We start from the raw sequence: 16735 nt of genomic DNA on the forward strand, positions 1-16735 counted from the left end.
GCTGGTTCGGCCCGCGTCAACGATAATCCAGCCACTCACAGCGCGGGTCCCGTGACTGGGTGTCGGAACCACAGAAAAAGCTGTTCGAGTTGCATGGATTTGCCCGAAATCCCACCCAATCCACTGTCAACTTTATTTTTAAATCTCTTTTCTCGCTTTTCCTGTGGACTTTTTGGTCCCAAGCAACCCACCCATAATTCCGACCTGCTTTTTCAAGATGACCCCTCCACCTCTGATCGTCTTGTTCTCCCGTCGTTATTCTCAACGATGATGGGATCTGTGATTCTCTGATCCTATTTCCAGAGTTCGTTACTCGTTGGACCTTCGCCTTGTCCCCGGTAACTCCCACCCTCGTTCGCACGGCCCATCTTCGTCACAGCCCTAAGGTGCAAGGAAGTCCGTGCCAAACTCATCTCATCAACCGCCTTTGGCCCTCATCCTTCCAAAACTGCCATCCTCAGTTCCTGACGAGCCATTCAAGATGGTTCGAAACATCGTTGTGCTGGGTGGAACTGCCCACCCGCACTTGAACAAAACCATCTGCGACCAGCTCGGCATTCCTCCGGCAAACATCTTGCTGTCGAAATTCTCCGTTGGAGAAACTCGAGTGGAAATATATGAGTCGGTTCGGGGTAAAGATGTGTATATTATCCAATCCGGTGGAGGAAAGGTAAACGATCACCTTATGGAGCTCCTTATCACCATCTCGGCCTGCAAAACGGCCTCAGCCAAACGTGTCACTGCGGTGCTCCCTCTTTTTCCCTATTCTCGCCAGAGTGATATCCCATATAATAAAACTGGAGCTCCCCTGGTCAAGTCTCCCACCAACCGGAACGACACTAGCCCTGCGTACACTTTCGAGAGTACCCCACCAACCCCGCATCCCGCAAAAGCAGACAGCCTCGGCCTCGTAAACGGTATCGATGGGTTACAAAAGGGCCTTGCGACTGCACAGCTTGAGGACCGGGAAGGCTCTGGCAACACGAGCCCGCAAAAGGCGCGCATTTCCCATTATGTCAATGGCGTTCCGAAGCGCAGCGACACCATGGACTCCATTAGATACGAGGCGGCGACCAAGGGCGATCGGAATGCAGCTCCTGTCAACGGAGTACATTCTCACGATGATTCCGCCAGCGTGACGTCGACCTCATCTAAATTGACCACCTTCCAACCGCGCCCTGGATACCGCCAATGGGTTGCCCAGGCAGGGACCCTTGTGGCTGACTTGTTAACTTGCGCCGGAGCAGATCACGTCATCACGATGGATTTGCATGATCCCCAATATCAAGGATTCTTTGATATTCCAGTCGACAATCTCTATGGTCGACCATTGCTCAAAAAATACATTCAAGAGAATATTCCTAACTATAAGAGCTGCATTATTGTTAGTCCGGATGCTGGTGGCGCTAAAAGAGCTACGGCCATCGCTGACTCGATGGGCATGGAGTTTGCATTGATCCACAAGGTAAACACCGCCTTGACTTGTCTGGCCATCGGATGATCAGACTAACCGTAGTCTTAACCAAGGAACGCCGTCCGACAAAGATTGCAGACAGACAGAACGCCACTATGATGTTGGTTGGCGATGTGAAGGACCGCACATGTATCCTGATTGATGATCTTGCTGATACTGCCAACACCATCACTCGCGCTGCCAAGCTGCTAAAAAAGGAAGGTGCATCGATGGTCTATGCGCTGGTGACGCATGGAATTCTCAGCGGTGATGCAATTGACAGGATCAATGCGAGTGGGCTTGATAAGGTGATTGTTACTAACACTGTGGACCAAGATGATCACTTGAAGCGCTGTCCAAAGTTGGAAGTTTTGGAAGTAGGCCAAGTATTTGCAGAGGTGAGATTGCTGTGAATGCCCCGATCACCTCTCCATGTTCAGTTGCTGACCATAATTATAGGCGATTCGTCGTGTGCATCATGGAGAGAGTATCAGTGTTCTTTTCCAGTACGACTAAGCGGGGCTCTTGCCTCATCTCCTCTGTTCTGCTCATGCAGACTAATTGTCAATTTGGCCTAAATCACATCCTCCATGTGGACATTGTAATGTCCCGCCCAAAAAAAGAAAAGCCTAGACCTAATACAGCAATGCCAGTATGGCAAAAATTCCTTATCTTGTTTTACCTGATCTTCCCTGTTCATGGTTTCTTCATGAGCTATGTCTGGCTAGATGGTTGCGGATACCACACAATGCATATTATTTTCCCCATTTAAACAAAAAAAAAAAAATTCTTTTTCTATCATGCCTCTCCCTTTTTGTTCTGTCCTCAGTACTATCATTTCTGCATTACATGATACATAAAGGAGAGGAAAATTTGGTTGCACGTGTTAAGAGGAAGTTGGCCAGACTGAGATTTTGTTCCCTTTTCAAGTACATCTCAGTACCTGTCTGCACTGTCTCCATTGCTGTGTCAGTCATTTTGCTTACATACATGTCTACATACACACCCACACCACATGAAATGATAAGCGGACATGTTCTGGTTGTCTCTGGTTTAGATTGTTGGAACACAGGACAGAGAAGAATAGGGATCCACTGCAATCCAGCTGGGCTCCTGAATAAGCTGTGGATAGTTAGCACAATCTGTGAATTCATTGTTTTTGTGACTCAGCGAGGACTGCAAAGTTCAAACATGCAGGAATGATCTTTTATAAGTTTGTTGGCCATATCTACTGCCCAAGTCACGTTGTACATAGCCTTACAGAGATAGTTTCTGTTTAATAGAGACACTCTGGAAAATTATTCGAATCTACCTGTCATGCGGGGAGACTTTCCATTTGAAACTTCTAGGTATGACTTCCTTGGTGATCTAGCATTGTAAATATGTATTTATGACCGATGTCATACTGATATGAAAAGGCTTACACCCAGCATGAGTTCCAATGTTTCTGGCAGTACATCGCTCAGGAAAGAAGCACTTAATTAGCCACTGTACAGTACATATCAACATGGGCCGTTTGGTTCTGGTAGAGATTAAGGTTTGTGTCCCAGCCCTTTTCAGGATGCCCTTCAAGTTTGGAGTCAGCTCGGAAAGTGACCAGGACGGTGATAAATCCCGAGAAATTGTGTAGAGAATTACACCACATTTCAGGCACGGAATGGGCACGAAGGAAAGTCTGGCATACGGCGTAGACTCCACCATGACCTTGACAACTAGATTCTCGCACATATCTATTTCGTATAATTCGTGTGATACCAATGCGCGTGGGATTGTAATGTTACTTCTACAAAGAAAGGCCTGCGATGGATGCGGTTGGAGGCGTTTGAAAATCGGTTTGGTCTACTCTGTACCATTTGGCATATAGGGTGTTCGGATGATTTCATCGCAGCTATAAGCCACAGACACGGGGCGAGCGAAAGGCTCTGAAATTCCGACATCGACACAGCATTTATTAGAATGCCTCAGTCTAGCAAAGCCATGGGTACTCAGTAAAAAAATACGTTCAACGCCGAAAAGAAGTTAAAGGCGATAATCACAGAAGCCAAAATGACAATTCACAACCTGTTAATCCCTATTAAACAACCCTCAAAGGCCCTCGTATGACTTGCATATGATTTGAATCCTCAAAACACACTGATATAGTTGCCTATCCGCTCCTTCTGATTCTGCGCAATACACTCAGAAATCCATGTTATATTTCGGATCTCCTACGAGTCATGATGATTAGCATTTTGATGATTTACTATCGTGTAGACCGGGGAAAACTAACCTGTTCGCGGAGCTTTACCCAAGCGTATATCACGGCCGGGGTGAACTGCCGGGTAAATGCAAGTTTCGATAGCTCCATCTCCTTTTGGTAGAACATGTCTTCCAAGCTCTTCCCATCGCTTCCAGTACCACCGCCCATGTTTCCAAGTCCACCACCTCCGGCTTGGTTCAACCCCACAGCATCAAAGAATGCCTTGTAATCGGTAACACCGCTGACTGCGAGAGCAACTCCTTCGACGTCTTCCGCCCGTGAAAGCATCAGTGACCCTTCTGGGTACAGCTTTCCGAGCTCGGGGTACAGCTTTCTCCTCTCAGCCTTAGAAAGTTCTGTTCCAAATGAATTAAGTGTAATATTAATAGCGCGACGATCGGCCTCGAATTCCAGTATTTCAGACATAACTTCCGAGGTTGGAGAGTTTCTGAGATCCGGCTCAGTATTCACAAATTGATAGAAGTCTTCCAAATAATTCTTGTATAGCATGTTCCTCACAATCTCGATATTTAGCTCGTCTAAATCTTGGTGGCTTAAGCTCCCCTTGAAATATGGCGCTAAGGGTGTCTCGACCAGCACAGAATTATACAATTCCTCGATGTTTGTGGCAACACAGAGCACCGGCATTGTTTCAAACCAGCCAAGCGGATGACATCTCTCAAGTAATTCTCGTGTATCTCGTTCATGGAGAGTACCTGTGATGAGGAGAGCAAGATTATCGATCATATATCCGTACGTGAGGTATTCCATGAACTTGGCGGTGGAGCCGGTTGCTTGGGCTTGGAGATAGCGAAACTCAGCAACAAGTTTCTCCGTTGTCTTGCCGGCTAAGGAGGACGTAGATGGGTTAGGAGGAAGGGACGCAAGGAAATCGCCGTATGCAGGGCCGAGTTGTAGCTTAACATCTGGATTGCGTTTAGATGAGTATCTTGCTGGAATAGGGTGCTTTCGGTGTGTGAATTTCGGAGAGCTACCCACCATCTATCGTATCGCATTGCGTCAAGTTGCCGTAGCTTTGTGAATTAAGAAGGTTGTTGCGATATCCCCGAACGATCCCCTCGACGTAGCTAGACGAGTGTAAGGAAGTCAGACCGCCAAACGAGGCTGGGCATGAGCTTACCCTCCGTCCACATTGAACCAAAGGCCCTCCATTGCAAATATTGCCTTTCGATATATTATCTATGTGCTAACAACGGTTCAAACTTCATAATTTCTCCCTCGAGCCACTCGTTGTTTTGCAGTGGATAGAGCGTTGGTCATCGCACCGGCAGAGGTACCAAGGTTGCATCGCCTCACTGCTCGACGAGATCAAGCCACGCCTGTGGCGCAGTTGACCAACTATCAAGCCAACTAAGCAACTAGTCCCAAATTGGTTTAGTGTTTGCTGCACGCCGAAGCTCTGGGAGGAGCTGGATGAGATATGGAGGGCTTGGGATACGAAGCCCTAATCTCCTGATTACGGACTACATTGAGGGAGCAGCCAGAATTGACATTTCGAGTGCACTGGTATAAAATCAAACTTCCATCTTGGCCCTGCCCGGAGCAACTAATATTGGCGGCCCTAAGTCACATTGTGACTGTTGGCGGGTGAGAGGCTTCGGTCCTGAGGGGTTGGCATCTGACACATGAGGGCTCCTCCTTACGTCCTTCTCCATTTTCCTCATACCTTCAATCATGTTAACAGAAGCAATTCGTGCATCACATAACGTACAATCTAGAGCCACATGGTTCATGACAGTCAGACGCTTCGGACTCGTTACTGGTACTATGAGATCTTGATTCTTAAACCCCTTGCAAAAAGCCAGTAGGTGTCTCTACCCATCCCCAAACAATCTCTTCGCATTTGGAAGAATTTTCGAGCTCCTCCCGCACTTCGGGCCTCTAAGGAATGAGAATGGAATTATCTCCTCCATAATGCAAGGCTTGTTTCTCATAAACCCTGCCAGAGTGGCAGGTGCTGAAAATCGCCCAAGGGTTCGCAAAAAGTTGCCAGCAGACTCCGGGAGAACACGCTCACAAACCCGCCCCCCAACGCACATTCACTCTCCTTCTCTATGATGCATTCCTCCGTGTGAGGGAAGGGGTCTATCCGATGCTCAACCCCTAGTCTGTCTTGGTAACTGCCGATCTGGTCCACACTTTCACCCAGGGGGCGCTCGAAAAGGGGGAGATATATGGAGCACGGAGTACTCCGTACTATGCTGAGGAATGGTGTATCTCGTTGGGGCCGTTGAACGGTTCCATACAAGGAAGTTCGAATTGAAAGTGCAGGCGCATCACAGGGAAATGAGAGTGAACCCACGATCCTATCGACTTGCTATCCCGGTTGGAATTTTAGTTTTTGATTTGTTGCTGATGGGCAACGACAGGACATCGCTAAGAGTCAAGCTGGCTTTGGGATCATTGAGAGTGAGAATATGGGCACAAGTTGTTCAACCACTGGATCTTGAAGCTGGAGATCCGTGCTTCGAGTATTTCAGATATGGGATTTATCTACTCCGTATAGTGGGATCAAATACACGGCATCACAAAAACTAGGGAAGCTGCATAGCAAAGATTCCGGTCAAATAGAGGAAGTTGACGGCAATCTGTATTCCCGCTTTCCTGGTGAATCTGCGAAGCTTGGGTTATTACAGCATGCTACTCCAGATAGACCCGTGCTCCTTACTATCCAGGACTCTAATATTATCCCTGGCATCTTCTTCATACGGTGGATTTGCGCCTCTGTACTCCGTACCCTGATAAGGTTATCCATCTTCCTTGTTTTGCTAGCTTCAAACTCCGCATAAGACAACACAGATGGGATTTTGAAGAAGTGAGTTAAGTCAGTACACCTGGTAGCTTTCAAAGAAATCTACATTTGGGAGAACTCGGTAGAATAGCTACAGTCAAGTCTTTGCCGCGCTGAGCGTCTGGCGCTTTACTAGCACGCTCAAGGCTCTTGTACTCGCCTCAAGTCTTCATGAAAGCTAGAAGGGAATATTTTTTATATAAAAGTAGCGATATCATATTCAGACAGACACCCTAAATATAATTGGAATAAAATGTCGGAGGCGGCTCAATCCCAGCGGAATGACGGAAGGCGGTAATCAGAATAAGGTATTGTTGACGTATTGTATTGTCACACATTGCTCTTTTCTGTGTGTGCACAATTATTACATAATACAGCAAAATTTCAAACGAAAAGAAAAAAAAGAAGAGAGAAGTCGCGAGCATCAAAAGCAGAGAAAAGATCCCCAGCCCGTCTCTGGAAGGCGCAACGCACATCTTCCGACCAAAATAGGATCCTTCCTCTCTTGGATCTTGACTGAAAACGGAAGGGGCATTTGGGTAACCTTGAAGAGCCTCCTGGAGCCGCAACGATGACGCTTTTCATTCTCACGGAGACCAGTGCTGGTTATGCACTGCTCAAAGCAAAGGACAAGAAGCTGCTCAAGAGAGATGACCTTGAGAAGGAAACACAGACTGCGGAAGGAGTGTCTAATCTGTGAGTTCTTTTTGTTTCTTTATCATGTACAATGTCCTATTCTGGAGCTCACAGGGTTAACGGTTCATCATAGCTTGAAATTGAAGAATTTCCAGAAATTTGATAGCGCGACGACAGCCCTCGAGGAGGTTGCTTCCCTCGTCGAAGGAAAGGTCACGCCGCGTCTTGCAAGTCTTCTCGAGTCCATTAAAGATGAAAAAAAAGTTTCGTTGGCCGTTGCGGATCCTAAACTCGGTACGTCGTCCATTGCGCAATCGAAGCTTCAGTCTGCAATGCTCCATGAATATTAACGTCTTCTTCTTATAGGAAACGCGATTGGAAAGCTCCCTGGGCTTTCGATCCAAGCGATTGCCGACTCGACCACTGCAGATCTTTACAGAGCTATCAGAGCCCATCTTCCGACGCTGATCCCAGGACTTCTCCCTACTGATATGTCCACTATGGCACTCGGTCTTTCTCATTCACTTGCAAGACATAAGCTTAAATTTTCCCCGGATAAGATCGATACTATGATCGTGCAAGCAATCGCCTTGCTCGATGATCTCGACAAGGAATTGAACACATACGCGATGAGAGTCAAGGAATGGTATGGCTGGCATTTCCCAGAAATGGCCAAGATTTTAAATGATAATATGGCATATGCCAAAGTTGTCCTGAAGATGGGCATGCGTTCGAATTCGGATTCAGCAGATTTAAGCGAAATTCTTCCCGAAGAGATCGAGGGCGCGGTTAAGGCGGCAGCGAATCGATCCATGGGTACTGACATCAGTAATGAAGATTTGGAAAACATCCAGTGTTTAGCAGAACAAGTGGTTGGATTTGCGGAATACCGTCAGCAGTTGGCGAGTTACTTGACAGCGCGTATGACTGCCATCGCACCCAATCTTACCGCTTTGGTTGGCGAACTGGTTGGTGCGAGACTTATTGCCCATGCAGGAAGCTTGGTCAATCTGTCAAAGAGCCCTGCGAGTACGATCCAGATTTTAGGAGCGGAGAAGGCCCTGTTCCGCGCTCTGAAGACGAAACATGATACCCCGAAATATGGCCTCATCTATCACGCATCACTTATCGGGCAAGCCACTGGAAAGAACAAAGGAAAAATGGCCCGTGTCTTGGCTGCCAAGGCAGCTATCGGTCTCCGTGTGGACGCTCTTGCTGAGTGGGAGAAAGATGCCGACGGCAACGAACCAACAGAAGAAGAGAGAGCCGCTCTGGGTATGGAATCAAGATATTATCTTGAAAAGAAACTGGCTGCCATGGAGGGCAAACCGTTGAAACCGAGAGGCGTTGGCATCGCTCCGAATGGTATACCAATCGAACAGCCGAAGAAATGGGATATCAAGGAGGCTAGAAAACATAATCCAGATGCCGATGGCCTGACTGGCGATGAGCCAGCTGCCACAGAGAATGTGAGCAAGAAATCTAAAAAAGACAAAAAATTAGTAGAGGAAATCAAGGATGAAGAAATGAAGGATGCACCTGAATCTGAAGAAGAAGAGGAAGCTTCTGAAGCAGAGGAGAGCGAAGAGGAGAAGCCGAAGAAGTCCAAGAAGAAGGAAAGCAAGACATCAAAGGGCAAGGATTCCGACGAGGCTAAGATCGAAGAGCTTGCTGAAAAGGCCGGGCTCAGTGTTAAGAGGTACCTGAGAAAGCTTGAACGAGGTGAAATCAATTTCGACGAAGATGGCAACCCTACTGCCATTAGCAAGAAAGAGCTCAAAAAGGCAAAGAAGGAGGCAAAGAAGGCGGAGAAGGATGCCGGGAAGAAACGAAAGCGGGATGAAGACGAAGAGCCCGCTGAATCCAAGAGCGAGAAAAAGAAGAAGAAGAAGAGCAAGGCCTAGAATTGGCCGTTCCCTTTTTCGTTTCTTGTATGATATCATGCTTCCTTTTCTTTATTTCTGTTGGTTTTTAGTCAGGGGTATCTGGAGATTGTGTTGTCCGATTTTGCTTGTGTTCAGGGTAGTTACGGAGGCGCTTGGGCGAGATATGTATTTGATTAGACTCAACGACAATGTAGTCAAAAAATGTTGTTATAGTTAATAACATCTGCTTTAGTAGAGTTTTTTTAAGAGAAATGATCTTGAGCGCATAATCTAGAGAGTTGAGAAGTAGGTATGACTTTCTTCGCGGAACTGCGCATTTAATATCCAAGTCCGCCAGCTTCTTAAAGCTTCCAACCCAACCAACACACTCAACATGAAGGTAAGTCGTCGTTCTAGGTGCAAATCGCATGAATTTCATGGATTGATGGTAGATCTACAATATATAGATCCTTGACTCCCAGTCAGCAATATTAACCAATGTCGAAGTGCTGGCTCACTTCACCTTGAACCCTCCGCATCGATTGCCACAACCCCCGCCCAATGCGCGGAATTTCACACCACATCCGGATTTACGGGACCATAATACTGTTGTCAAAGAGGTTAGTGAAAGATGACTCCTGCCGATTTACAATTTTGAAGAAATCAAGCTGTGCGCGAGGCTTATTTGAGCGAGTCGCCGTTGTTCGCGCGCGGTGCTAATATCCTTTTTAACCCCCACACCGAAGCGTAGAAAGCTCTTCAGCTCCTCGATGCTCTGTCCTCGTGCCTTGAATTAAGGTAGCTTCGCTAACTGCTAATCAGTTTCATAACTATGTCACCCGCCTTTCACCACATCTCCTTAAATACCCCAGCTTCCTACCCAAACCCACCGCTACAGCTTCTTCCACGGCGCAGAATGGCACAACTACAACAACGCACACCCAGCAGGATCCAGACTCAGAACAGACAGACCTCGATATCGCCTTGCGCACAATAATAACTAGATTAAAACCCTTTAACCTGACCAAGGCAGAGGTATTAACAATCATTAACCTTGGAGTTGGCTTGGATATAAACCCTGAAGGCGAAGGTGCTGCTTCTCCAGCCGAAGAAGACACGGTGATGCTAGATGGCAACGTAAATGGCGAGGCGTCTGACACTGGCGACGGCGGAGCTAAGGAAGAAGAGGCGGACGATGCAGGAGATGAGGACTATGGAGCGCTGGCGCTTCTGGATACCGTTATTGAAGATAGGGAGGAGAGGTTGTCGAATGAGGATATTAGTGAGATCTTGAAGATTATAAGGGAGACGCTTGGGGGGGAGAAATGAAGGCCGTATTATACAATGGGGCAAGACAAGGGTGTGTTTAAAATAGGTATTTATTGGCTGGAAATGGAGCGGCTGGAATTCCCGAGGTTTATATCTTGGAATATACGATGCATGAAGAATGGGTATTTCTATGCTTTAACTGCGGTTGGATAAAGGTCAGGCTAGGATGGAGCTTTAGGTGGTCTATTTAAATGACTCCTGTAATATGCGCGATAAAGTACATATGAGCTCTTTTGGCAGACATTCTTTTCACAAGAAGCGATAGGGATGTTCTAATCATCTTCCTCATTCAGACAAAAAAGCCTTTGCAGAAAGCAGTAGATTAACTATCTCACCTCCTAAAGTAGCTACTCAAGAGCTGCTAGATGCTGTTCCCATCGGAGCCACGCCGCTGTTTTTATGTGTCCAATCCCTATGAAACAACGAATTCTTTTGAGCAAGTTATACTCCGTAGAGCATACAGAAATCATAGGATATCAGATCTCCTTATCGCATCGAAATTCTACTCAAGGTATATCTCGTCGCGTAACCGCTGTAAATTTCGAAATAGACCTCCAGCGCTGCTCTCTTGGCTGGCTCCTCTATTGTAATCTGAGGACTGCCTGTTCAATGTAGCCGGCGATTCAGTTCTTTGCCTTGAGCTTTTGCTATCCCTAGCTTTCGATTGGTTATCAAGAAGCTTCCGTCTTTCTTCCACAAGTTTAGCCAAGCTGTCGACGAATTTTAGTCGCGCTTTTTCCTCTATAGTGCCTTTCCACACGGCGGCCAGCTGTCGCAAAGATTCCACGCGTCGACTAGCAGCTTCCAGTCCAGCTTGGCCTCCACCGTTACTGTCAAGAAGTTCTACCACTTCGTTTTTCAGTCTCCTTGCTACTTCACGGCCCTTTTCTTCACGGCTGTTGCTTTCAGGGCCGGGTTCAGGAGCTGAGACAGAGATAAATGAGGAAGCAAGTGATACTTCTGAAGGAGGCAATGGCCACTCCATTGCTTCTCCAAAAGTGTGAATCACATCCTCAAGTTTTGCCCTGACCTGACTTAGCGTACGTAAGTCACGGATGTATTCGGGATCTGTGTCTGCTTTCCTAGGCTGTGGTTTTGAATCTAGGTCCGCCGATTCCTCCACGGGAGGCTCTTGTTCTAGTTCATCATTTCTTAGCCGTGCAAGTAGCCCCTCGGGAACAAATTTCTGGATATCATCGTGTAACACTTCAGACAACGTATCTGATAGTCCTATGGTGTCTCCACGCAATACTTCCACCTCATATGCCAGTCGTCCTCCACTCCTCAGTATCTCATCGGTAAGTTGCGTCAATGTGTTCGATAGTCTAGCATTTTGCGCGCTTAATTGGGACAAAAGTGACTGGGTTTGGGAGGAAAGATCGGCTACCGAAGCTGCACGAGAATCTCGGGGGGTCTCGGACTGCCTTGCGAGAGGAGGAAGAGAATCGTTTAGGAAATCAACGGGGTCGAACGTGGGGTCAGCGAAGTGGCGCAAGGAGGGGTCTAAAGAGGAACTGGAGGTCTTGGAATCGACTGACAAACCGGCTGTTCCAGCAGCTTGGGCCATTGGCGATGGTATTGCGGCGAGTTGAATTGATGGCCGTATCAGACACGGTTAAGCCAGGGCTGCGACCCCAATTTTAAGTTGTATATATGCTTTTTTCAGGGACGCGAAGAGATGAGCCAGTCATTGAAATTGAGTCTGTACGACGTCGGCGGCGAGCTTGCTCCAAAAAGCTTAAGATGGGAGTGACGTGAAAAAGACGGAGAACCACCAAAACTCTCAAGAAACAACCAACCTCTTTATTTGGCCAGTCCCACCCTCTTCAAGATGCACAAATGTTAAATGAACCTAACCAAGGGCTCAAGATGCCGGTCAGCCAGGGAAATACTGGCTCTTATCATGAGTGATACTGCCGAGCGAGTTATGCTGCTTTGTGTGGCGCCCAGCCACCAGCTTGCTCCCTTGCACAGCATGACTTCACGCCGTCATCCGGGTGTAGCCTTGCCAGCCTTTGTGCCTGGAGTACTCCGTGCGGAGTACAGAGTAGATGCTCAAGCTCAGGATGGTCGGTAGTTTGGTTCGTCTGAGCCAGTTAACTCGGACAGCAAGATAAAAAGAAAAAGGGAGACCTGACTATACTCTGTTCTTGATACCTGATGGCAAGGTCTCTTTTGTCGGAGGTTGCCTACTGTTGCTTGCAGTCCGTTGCTCTGCCATTGTGACTGACTGCTGCAATGCTCGTAGGAGTCTCTGTTGGGCAGATAGACAGTATTCTCGTTGCAGAATTTCTTGTCAAGAACACAACCTTCCTTCTGAGGATTCGATCCTTACTTGTCACTTTCTTCCACATAAACTGATCTTTTCGACCTATTTAGGGATCCCTTTATTCTTTGCTAGTATTAATTGTTTATTGCTACTGTCGCCGTTCCCAGCTCAAAATACCCCTCTATCTCATCTCTACCTTGCAACATGCCAAGGAGAGACTTTATCCGAGATTTGCAAAAGGAAACATCTTCAGCAGATTATCCTAGTCTCCTTAATGTTGGGCCGGGTGAGGATGATGGAACCATTTTCTGCAGCTTTAAACTTGATGGAAATCACGAAAAAATTGTTGATATTCACTTTTTAATATCTGGTGAGCCTGGTTTCTGCGGACTTTGTGGCCCTGAAGAGTTCCATTCTAAAGCCCTGGTTTTGCTTAGATCTTTCTGATTATCCGCGGGAACACAGCTATTTCTTGTATACAACGTCTGACGATGTCCCTTATTTCATCACGGCATGTCTGGAAAAAGTTCAAGCCCATCTCCGGGGCCTGCGGGTGGCCGATATGCTGTTACATCTGTCTGGCGCTTTAAATCGAGTCGGGACACTAAGGTCGGGGAAGGAAGTCTCATTTTCGGGTGATTCTGACGAGGATACAGAGCTTGAAAATGACTGTGAAATGGAGGATGCTGAGGTTGAGGATTTTGAAGGTGACTGGTCACCTAATTCCCCGTTTCTTTCAGTTCCAAACGCCGACACTTTCGACGAAGCAGACGTGAAAGGGGCTGCTCTTCCAGCACTGATGCAAAATCTTGCATCTGATCTTAGAACATCCAAAGTTGCCGGATTTAGAGTGGGATACCTCGGTAACGTAGTCAATCCGATAATCTGCATTTCTTGTCGTATCTCTCGACTTGGAATCTCAGAGGAGGCTATGGAAGCTTGGAAAGTGACTGGGCAGCAATATTTGGTTTGTCTAATCCGTTACATTGGGCGATATCGGACGCTTGAAGAAATACTGCAGGAGGATGTTGCTCTTGGGAAACCATCCATCGAGCTCCTTGTCGATCTGTGCGACTCCTACAAGCCAACAATGCAAAGCGTGCTTGCCGCTCTAGGTCGACATCATAGCACGTTCGATACCATGTCGCTGGGGGAATCCGGGACGGACCACAGCAACGCGGAACCTAGAGCAATTGTCCGATCATTCATCAGCAAACCCATAAACTCTTTGATGAATGAACGATTTGTCAAAATTCTACGCTATCGACTCGCATATGGTCTATCGTGGGAGGGAGCTGAGCTGTTTTTCAACGAAATTCAAGGGAAGCCCCTAGACTATGCGAACCCTGGGGACCGAGAATACTCGACTAAGGAGAGAGAAGCATCGACAGCCACTTTTTTGCCGTCACTGGTAACGTCTGACCATCTCCTGGAAAGCAAGGGACTAAATTCATCACTTTCCCTTATTGCGATGCAATTTGCGCTTCGGCATTTTGTGAGATGCACAGAGTTTTGTTTGGTGTGTCATTGCAAGACCAACGACGCATTTGAAGCACTGAAGCCGTACGTCTGCTCAAAGAGTTTATGCCTTTACCAGTACATGGCTCTTGGGTTTGGTCCTAGCTTGGAGTGGGAGATTTTGGCTCAGCCCAATGTTGTCGACCTTCTCATTAGCTTCACTTATTCCAGTGCGAGGAACATGCGTCTGTCTGACTTCCCAGTTGGCCTCGGCTTTCTTGTTCCTTCCGAGCTCATCAATGCGGCCCAAGGGAGCAGCAATAGTCTAGGGTCTTTTGCCCCTATCTTATCAAGTACTGTCACCATCCCTGCTCACAAGCAATTGCATGCCGAGTTGGATCGTGTCAATATGGAGCTACGCTTCCGCGACAAGCATGGAACTCGATGCCTCCGAGCTGGAGACTGGATCGTAATTACCGAGTGCGGCGGAGATAAAACACCGTCTCATTGTCGGGTGAAAGATACGTCCCTTTGGCCGTCAGTCAAACTTGGCCCTCCCATTTCAGTTTCTCATGGCCCCTCGAAATGTCAAATGAATCCCCCAATTCCCGGGTACCAGAAAGCCAGCTTTGTGCTCTATGACAAGAATTTCGATGAACTCACTAATCCCAATCGACAGGCTACGATTTGCTTGCTCCTTGACACCCTTCCCTCAGTCAAGGAAATGAAAGCCTATCTTGCCGGCTTTCCCTCTGCCTCCCAGCCAAGCCTTAGTAACTGGACTGACAGAATTTCGAAGTCGGGTCTTGACTTGTTACGTTGGATTGTAGCATCCAATCGTTCCTGCATTATTCAGGATTATCCAGACACCGTTTTTACTGATCAACCTGAAACCGAAGCTCGCGACCACGGTCAGAATTTGGTACAGGAAATGAGTGGATACTTGCAATTCCGGTTTGCGCAAGGTGCTCCTGACAAAGAACAACGTTTTATACAGTCTGTGGCCACATCGAGTGACTTTCCTCAATATCCTACGGTTTTTGCCTGGCATGGTAGCCCGCTGTATAACTGGCATGGAATATTGCGTGAGGGTTTGCACTACAAATCAATACTGCATGGCCGAGCATATGGGAATGGTGTGTACATGAGTCCCTCGTTCGGCGTAGCATCAAGCTACATCAGGGCTTCTATCGGCAATGGTTGGCCACAAAGCAACCTAGAGATTACATCCGCCATTTCATTAAATGAAGTGGTCAACGCTCCTGGAAAGTTTGTGAGCAATAATCCTCACTTGGTTGTCTCAGAGTTGGACTGGATACAAACACGATATCTCTTTGTTAGCTGCAAAAATTCTTCAGAAACAGGAGACGTGTCCAAATTCCAACGAGGAGGACTGTATTACCAGCAGGACCCGAAGTACAAAGCTATGGGCCCCCAGAATAAAGAAATCCTGATCCCGATGACAGCTTTCAGTCGGCAGCGCCGTTTAACATTGAAAGCTCATACGTTTGGATCCACGCCCAGTGCTGTTCAGGCGAAGCTTCCGACCTTACAAGCAGTGCCCAACGGGCTATCGGAAACAGCGGGGATGGAAGTGGATGGGAGCAAGTTTGGCACTGACCAGGACAGTTGGATAAGTGATGACACAGACACCGAAGACATATTAATTCTGATTAACGCGGATGAGAAAGGAAAATCGGCAGTTCGACATCCACCAATTGTTCCTGAAGTACCAAAGACCGATTTCGTTCCGGGGAAACTGGACGGTTCGACATTGGCATTGCTAGGGCCTCCTTCGTTTGCCACTCCGGGGGCAACCAAAGCATTGCAGAGAGACCTTAGGACAACTCTTCAGATCCAAGAGAACACGCCTCTACACGAGCTTGGATGGTATATCGATCCAAACCTCATCAACACAGTTTATCAATGGATAGTCGAACTGCATTCTTTTGAACCCAAGATCCCTCTCTCTGACGACTTGAGGGTGGCCGGGCTCACGAGCATTGTCATCGAGCTTCGGTTCTCAAAAGATTATCCTATATCTCCTCCGTTTGTTCGCGTTATCCGTCCGCGGTTTCTGGGCTTTCAACAAGGTGGAGGTGGTCACGTTACAGCTGGCGGAGCTTTATGCATGGAATTACTCACTAATTCAGGCTGGTCAGCGGTGTCCAGTATCGAGAGTGTATTGCTACAAGTTCGCTTAGCGTTGTCAAGTACGGATCCCAGGCCAGCTCGGTTACAACGGGGTCAAAACGTAAAGAAAGGCACTGTCAGTGAGTACGGAATGGCTGAAGCGATAGATGCCTATGTGAGGGCATGCCGCATGCATGGATGGGAGGTCCCGCAGGACTTTGCGCAACATATGGGCGGGTTAGCATGGTCATCAAACGAGAGCTAGTTAGGCCTGCCTCAGCACCCTACAATGATATGTTTTCCGTGGCTATATTTGTAGGTAGCAGGACGAGGATTGGCATTCACAGTGGGCATCTGGTCAACTCATGCAAGGACGACTTCGGAGACCATGGGCATGATGGATAGCTAGTAATACCAGGAAGTGGCCGGATGTGTAGGTAAGAACATGCTTAGCGCGCCGTACAATCGAATCCGGCTCTCTTGTTTGGACGTTTGTCTGATATTTAGAGCTCGGGAGGGCATGGTGATGTTACTTGGCGAT

The 16735-nt window shown here is 47.5% G+C and overlaps 7 protein-coding genes across 7 annotated transcripts; 5 read left to right on the forward strand and 2 right to left on the reverse strand.

The window, feature by feature from the left end:
* The first annotated feature begins 193 nt into the window (after positions 1-193).
* Positions 194-2792, forward strand: CIMG_11136 (ribose-phosphate diphosphokinase). The gene is made up of 3 exons (XM_012358251.1): positions 194-1465; positions 1528-1851; positions 1913-2792. The coding sequence occupies exons 1-3, from the start codon at positions 482-484 to the stop codon at positions 1967-1969; spliced, it is 1365 nt and encodes a 454-aa protein (XP_012213674.1). The 5' UTR covers positions 194-481; the 3' UTR covers positions 1970-2792.
* Positions 2793-3283: 491 nt separating this feature from the next.
* Positions 3284-4967, reverse strand: CIMG_03507 (V-type proton ATPase subunit D). Its single transcript, XM_001244065.2, has 4 exons — positions 4834-4967; positions 4692-4780; positions 3723-4618; positions 3284-3660 (listed from the first exon to the last, which is right to left on the reverse strand). The coding sequence occupies exons 1-4, from the start codon at positions 4863-4865 to the stop codon at positions 3577-3579; spliced, it is 1101 nt and encodes a 366-aa protein (XP_001244066.1). The 5' UTR covers positions 4866-4967; the 3' UTR covers positions 3284-3576.
* Positions 4968-5250: 283 nt separating this feature from the next.
* CIMG_11137 (uncharacterized protein) lies at positions 5251-6708 on the forward strand. The gene is made up of 2 exons (XM_012358252.1): positions 5251-5517; positions 5687-6708. The coding sequence occupies exon 2, from the start codon at positions 5922-5924 to the stop codon at positions 6249-6251; it is 330 nt and encodes a 109-aa protein (XP_012213675.1). The 5' UTR covers positions 5251-5517; positions 5687-5921; the 3' UTR covers positions 6252-6708.
* A 240-nt stretch (positions 6709-6948) lies between these two features.
* CIMG_03508 (nucleolar protein 58) lies at positions 6949-9263 on the forward strand. Its single transcript, XM_001244066.2, has 3 exons — positions 6949-7200; positions 7274-7434; positions 7507-9263. Exons 1-3 carry the CDS (start codon positions 7076-7078, stop codon positions 9042-9044), a joined length of 1824 nt encoding a protein of 607 aa, XP_001244067.1. The 5' UTR covers positions 6949-7075; the 3' UTR covers positions 9045-9263.
* A 130-nt stretch (positions 9264-9393) lies between these two features.
* CIMG_03509 (uncharacterized protein) lies at positions 9394-10575 on the forward strand. The gene is made up of 3 exons (XM_001244067.2): positions 9394-9405; positions 9473-9625; positions 9828-10575. Exons 1-3 carry the CDS (start codon positions 9400-9402, stop codon positions 10332-10334), a joined length of 666 nt encoding a protein of 221 aa, XP_001244068.1. The 5' UTR covers positions 9394-9399; the 3' UTR covers positions 10335-10575.
* On the reverse strand, positions 10463-12027 carry CIMG_03510 (uncharacterized protein). The gene is made up of 2 exons (XM_001244068.2): positions 10670-12027; positions 10463-10606 (listed from the first exon to the last, which is right to left on the reverse strand). Exon 1 carries the CDS (start codon positions 11899-11901, stop codon positions 10837-10839), a length of 1065 nt encoding a protein of 354 aa, XP_001244069.1. The 5' UTR covers positions 11902-12027; the 3' UTR covers positions 10463-10606; positions 10670-10836.
* A 780-nt stretch (positions 12028-12807) lies between these two features.
* CIMG_03511 (ubiquitin conjugating enzyme) lies at positions 12808-16513 on the forward strand (the record flags this gene model as incomplete). Its single annotated transcript, XM_001244069.2, has 2 exons — positions 12808-12973; positions 13041-16513. 2 exons carry the CDS (start codon positions 12808-12810, stop codon positions 16457-16459), a joined length of 3585 nt encoding a protein of 1194 aa, XP_001244070.1. The 3' UTR covers positions 16460-16513.
* Between the last annotated feature and the right edge of the window lie 222 nt (positions 16514-16735).

The sequence above is a fragment of the Coccidioides immitis genome, assembly GCF_000149335.2.
Source record: "Coccidioides immitis RS genomic scaffold supercont3.6, whole genome shotgun sequence".
NCBI classification, from domain to species: Eukaryota; Fungi; Ascomycota; class Eurotiomycetes; order Onygenales; family Onygenaceae; genus Coccidioides; species Coccidioides immitis.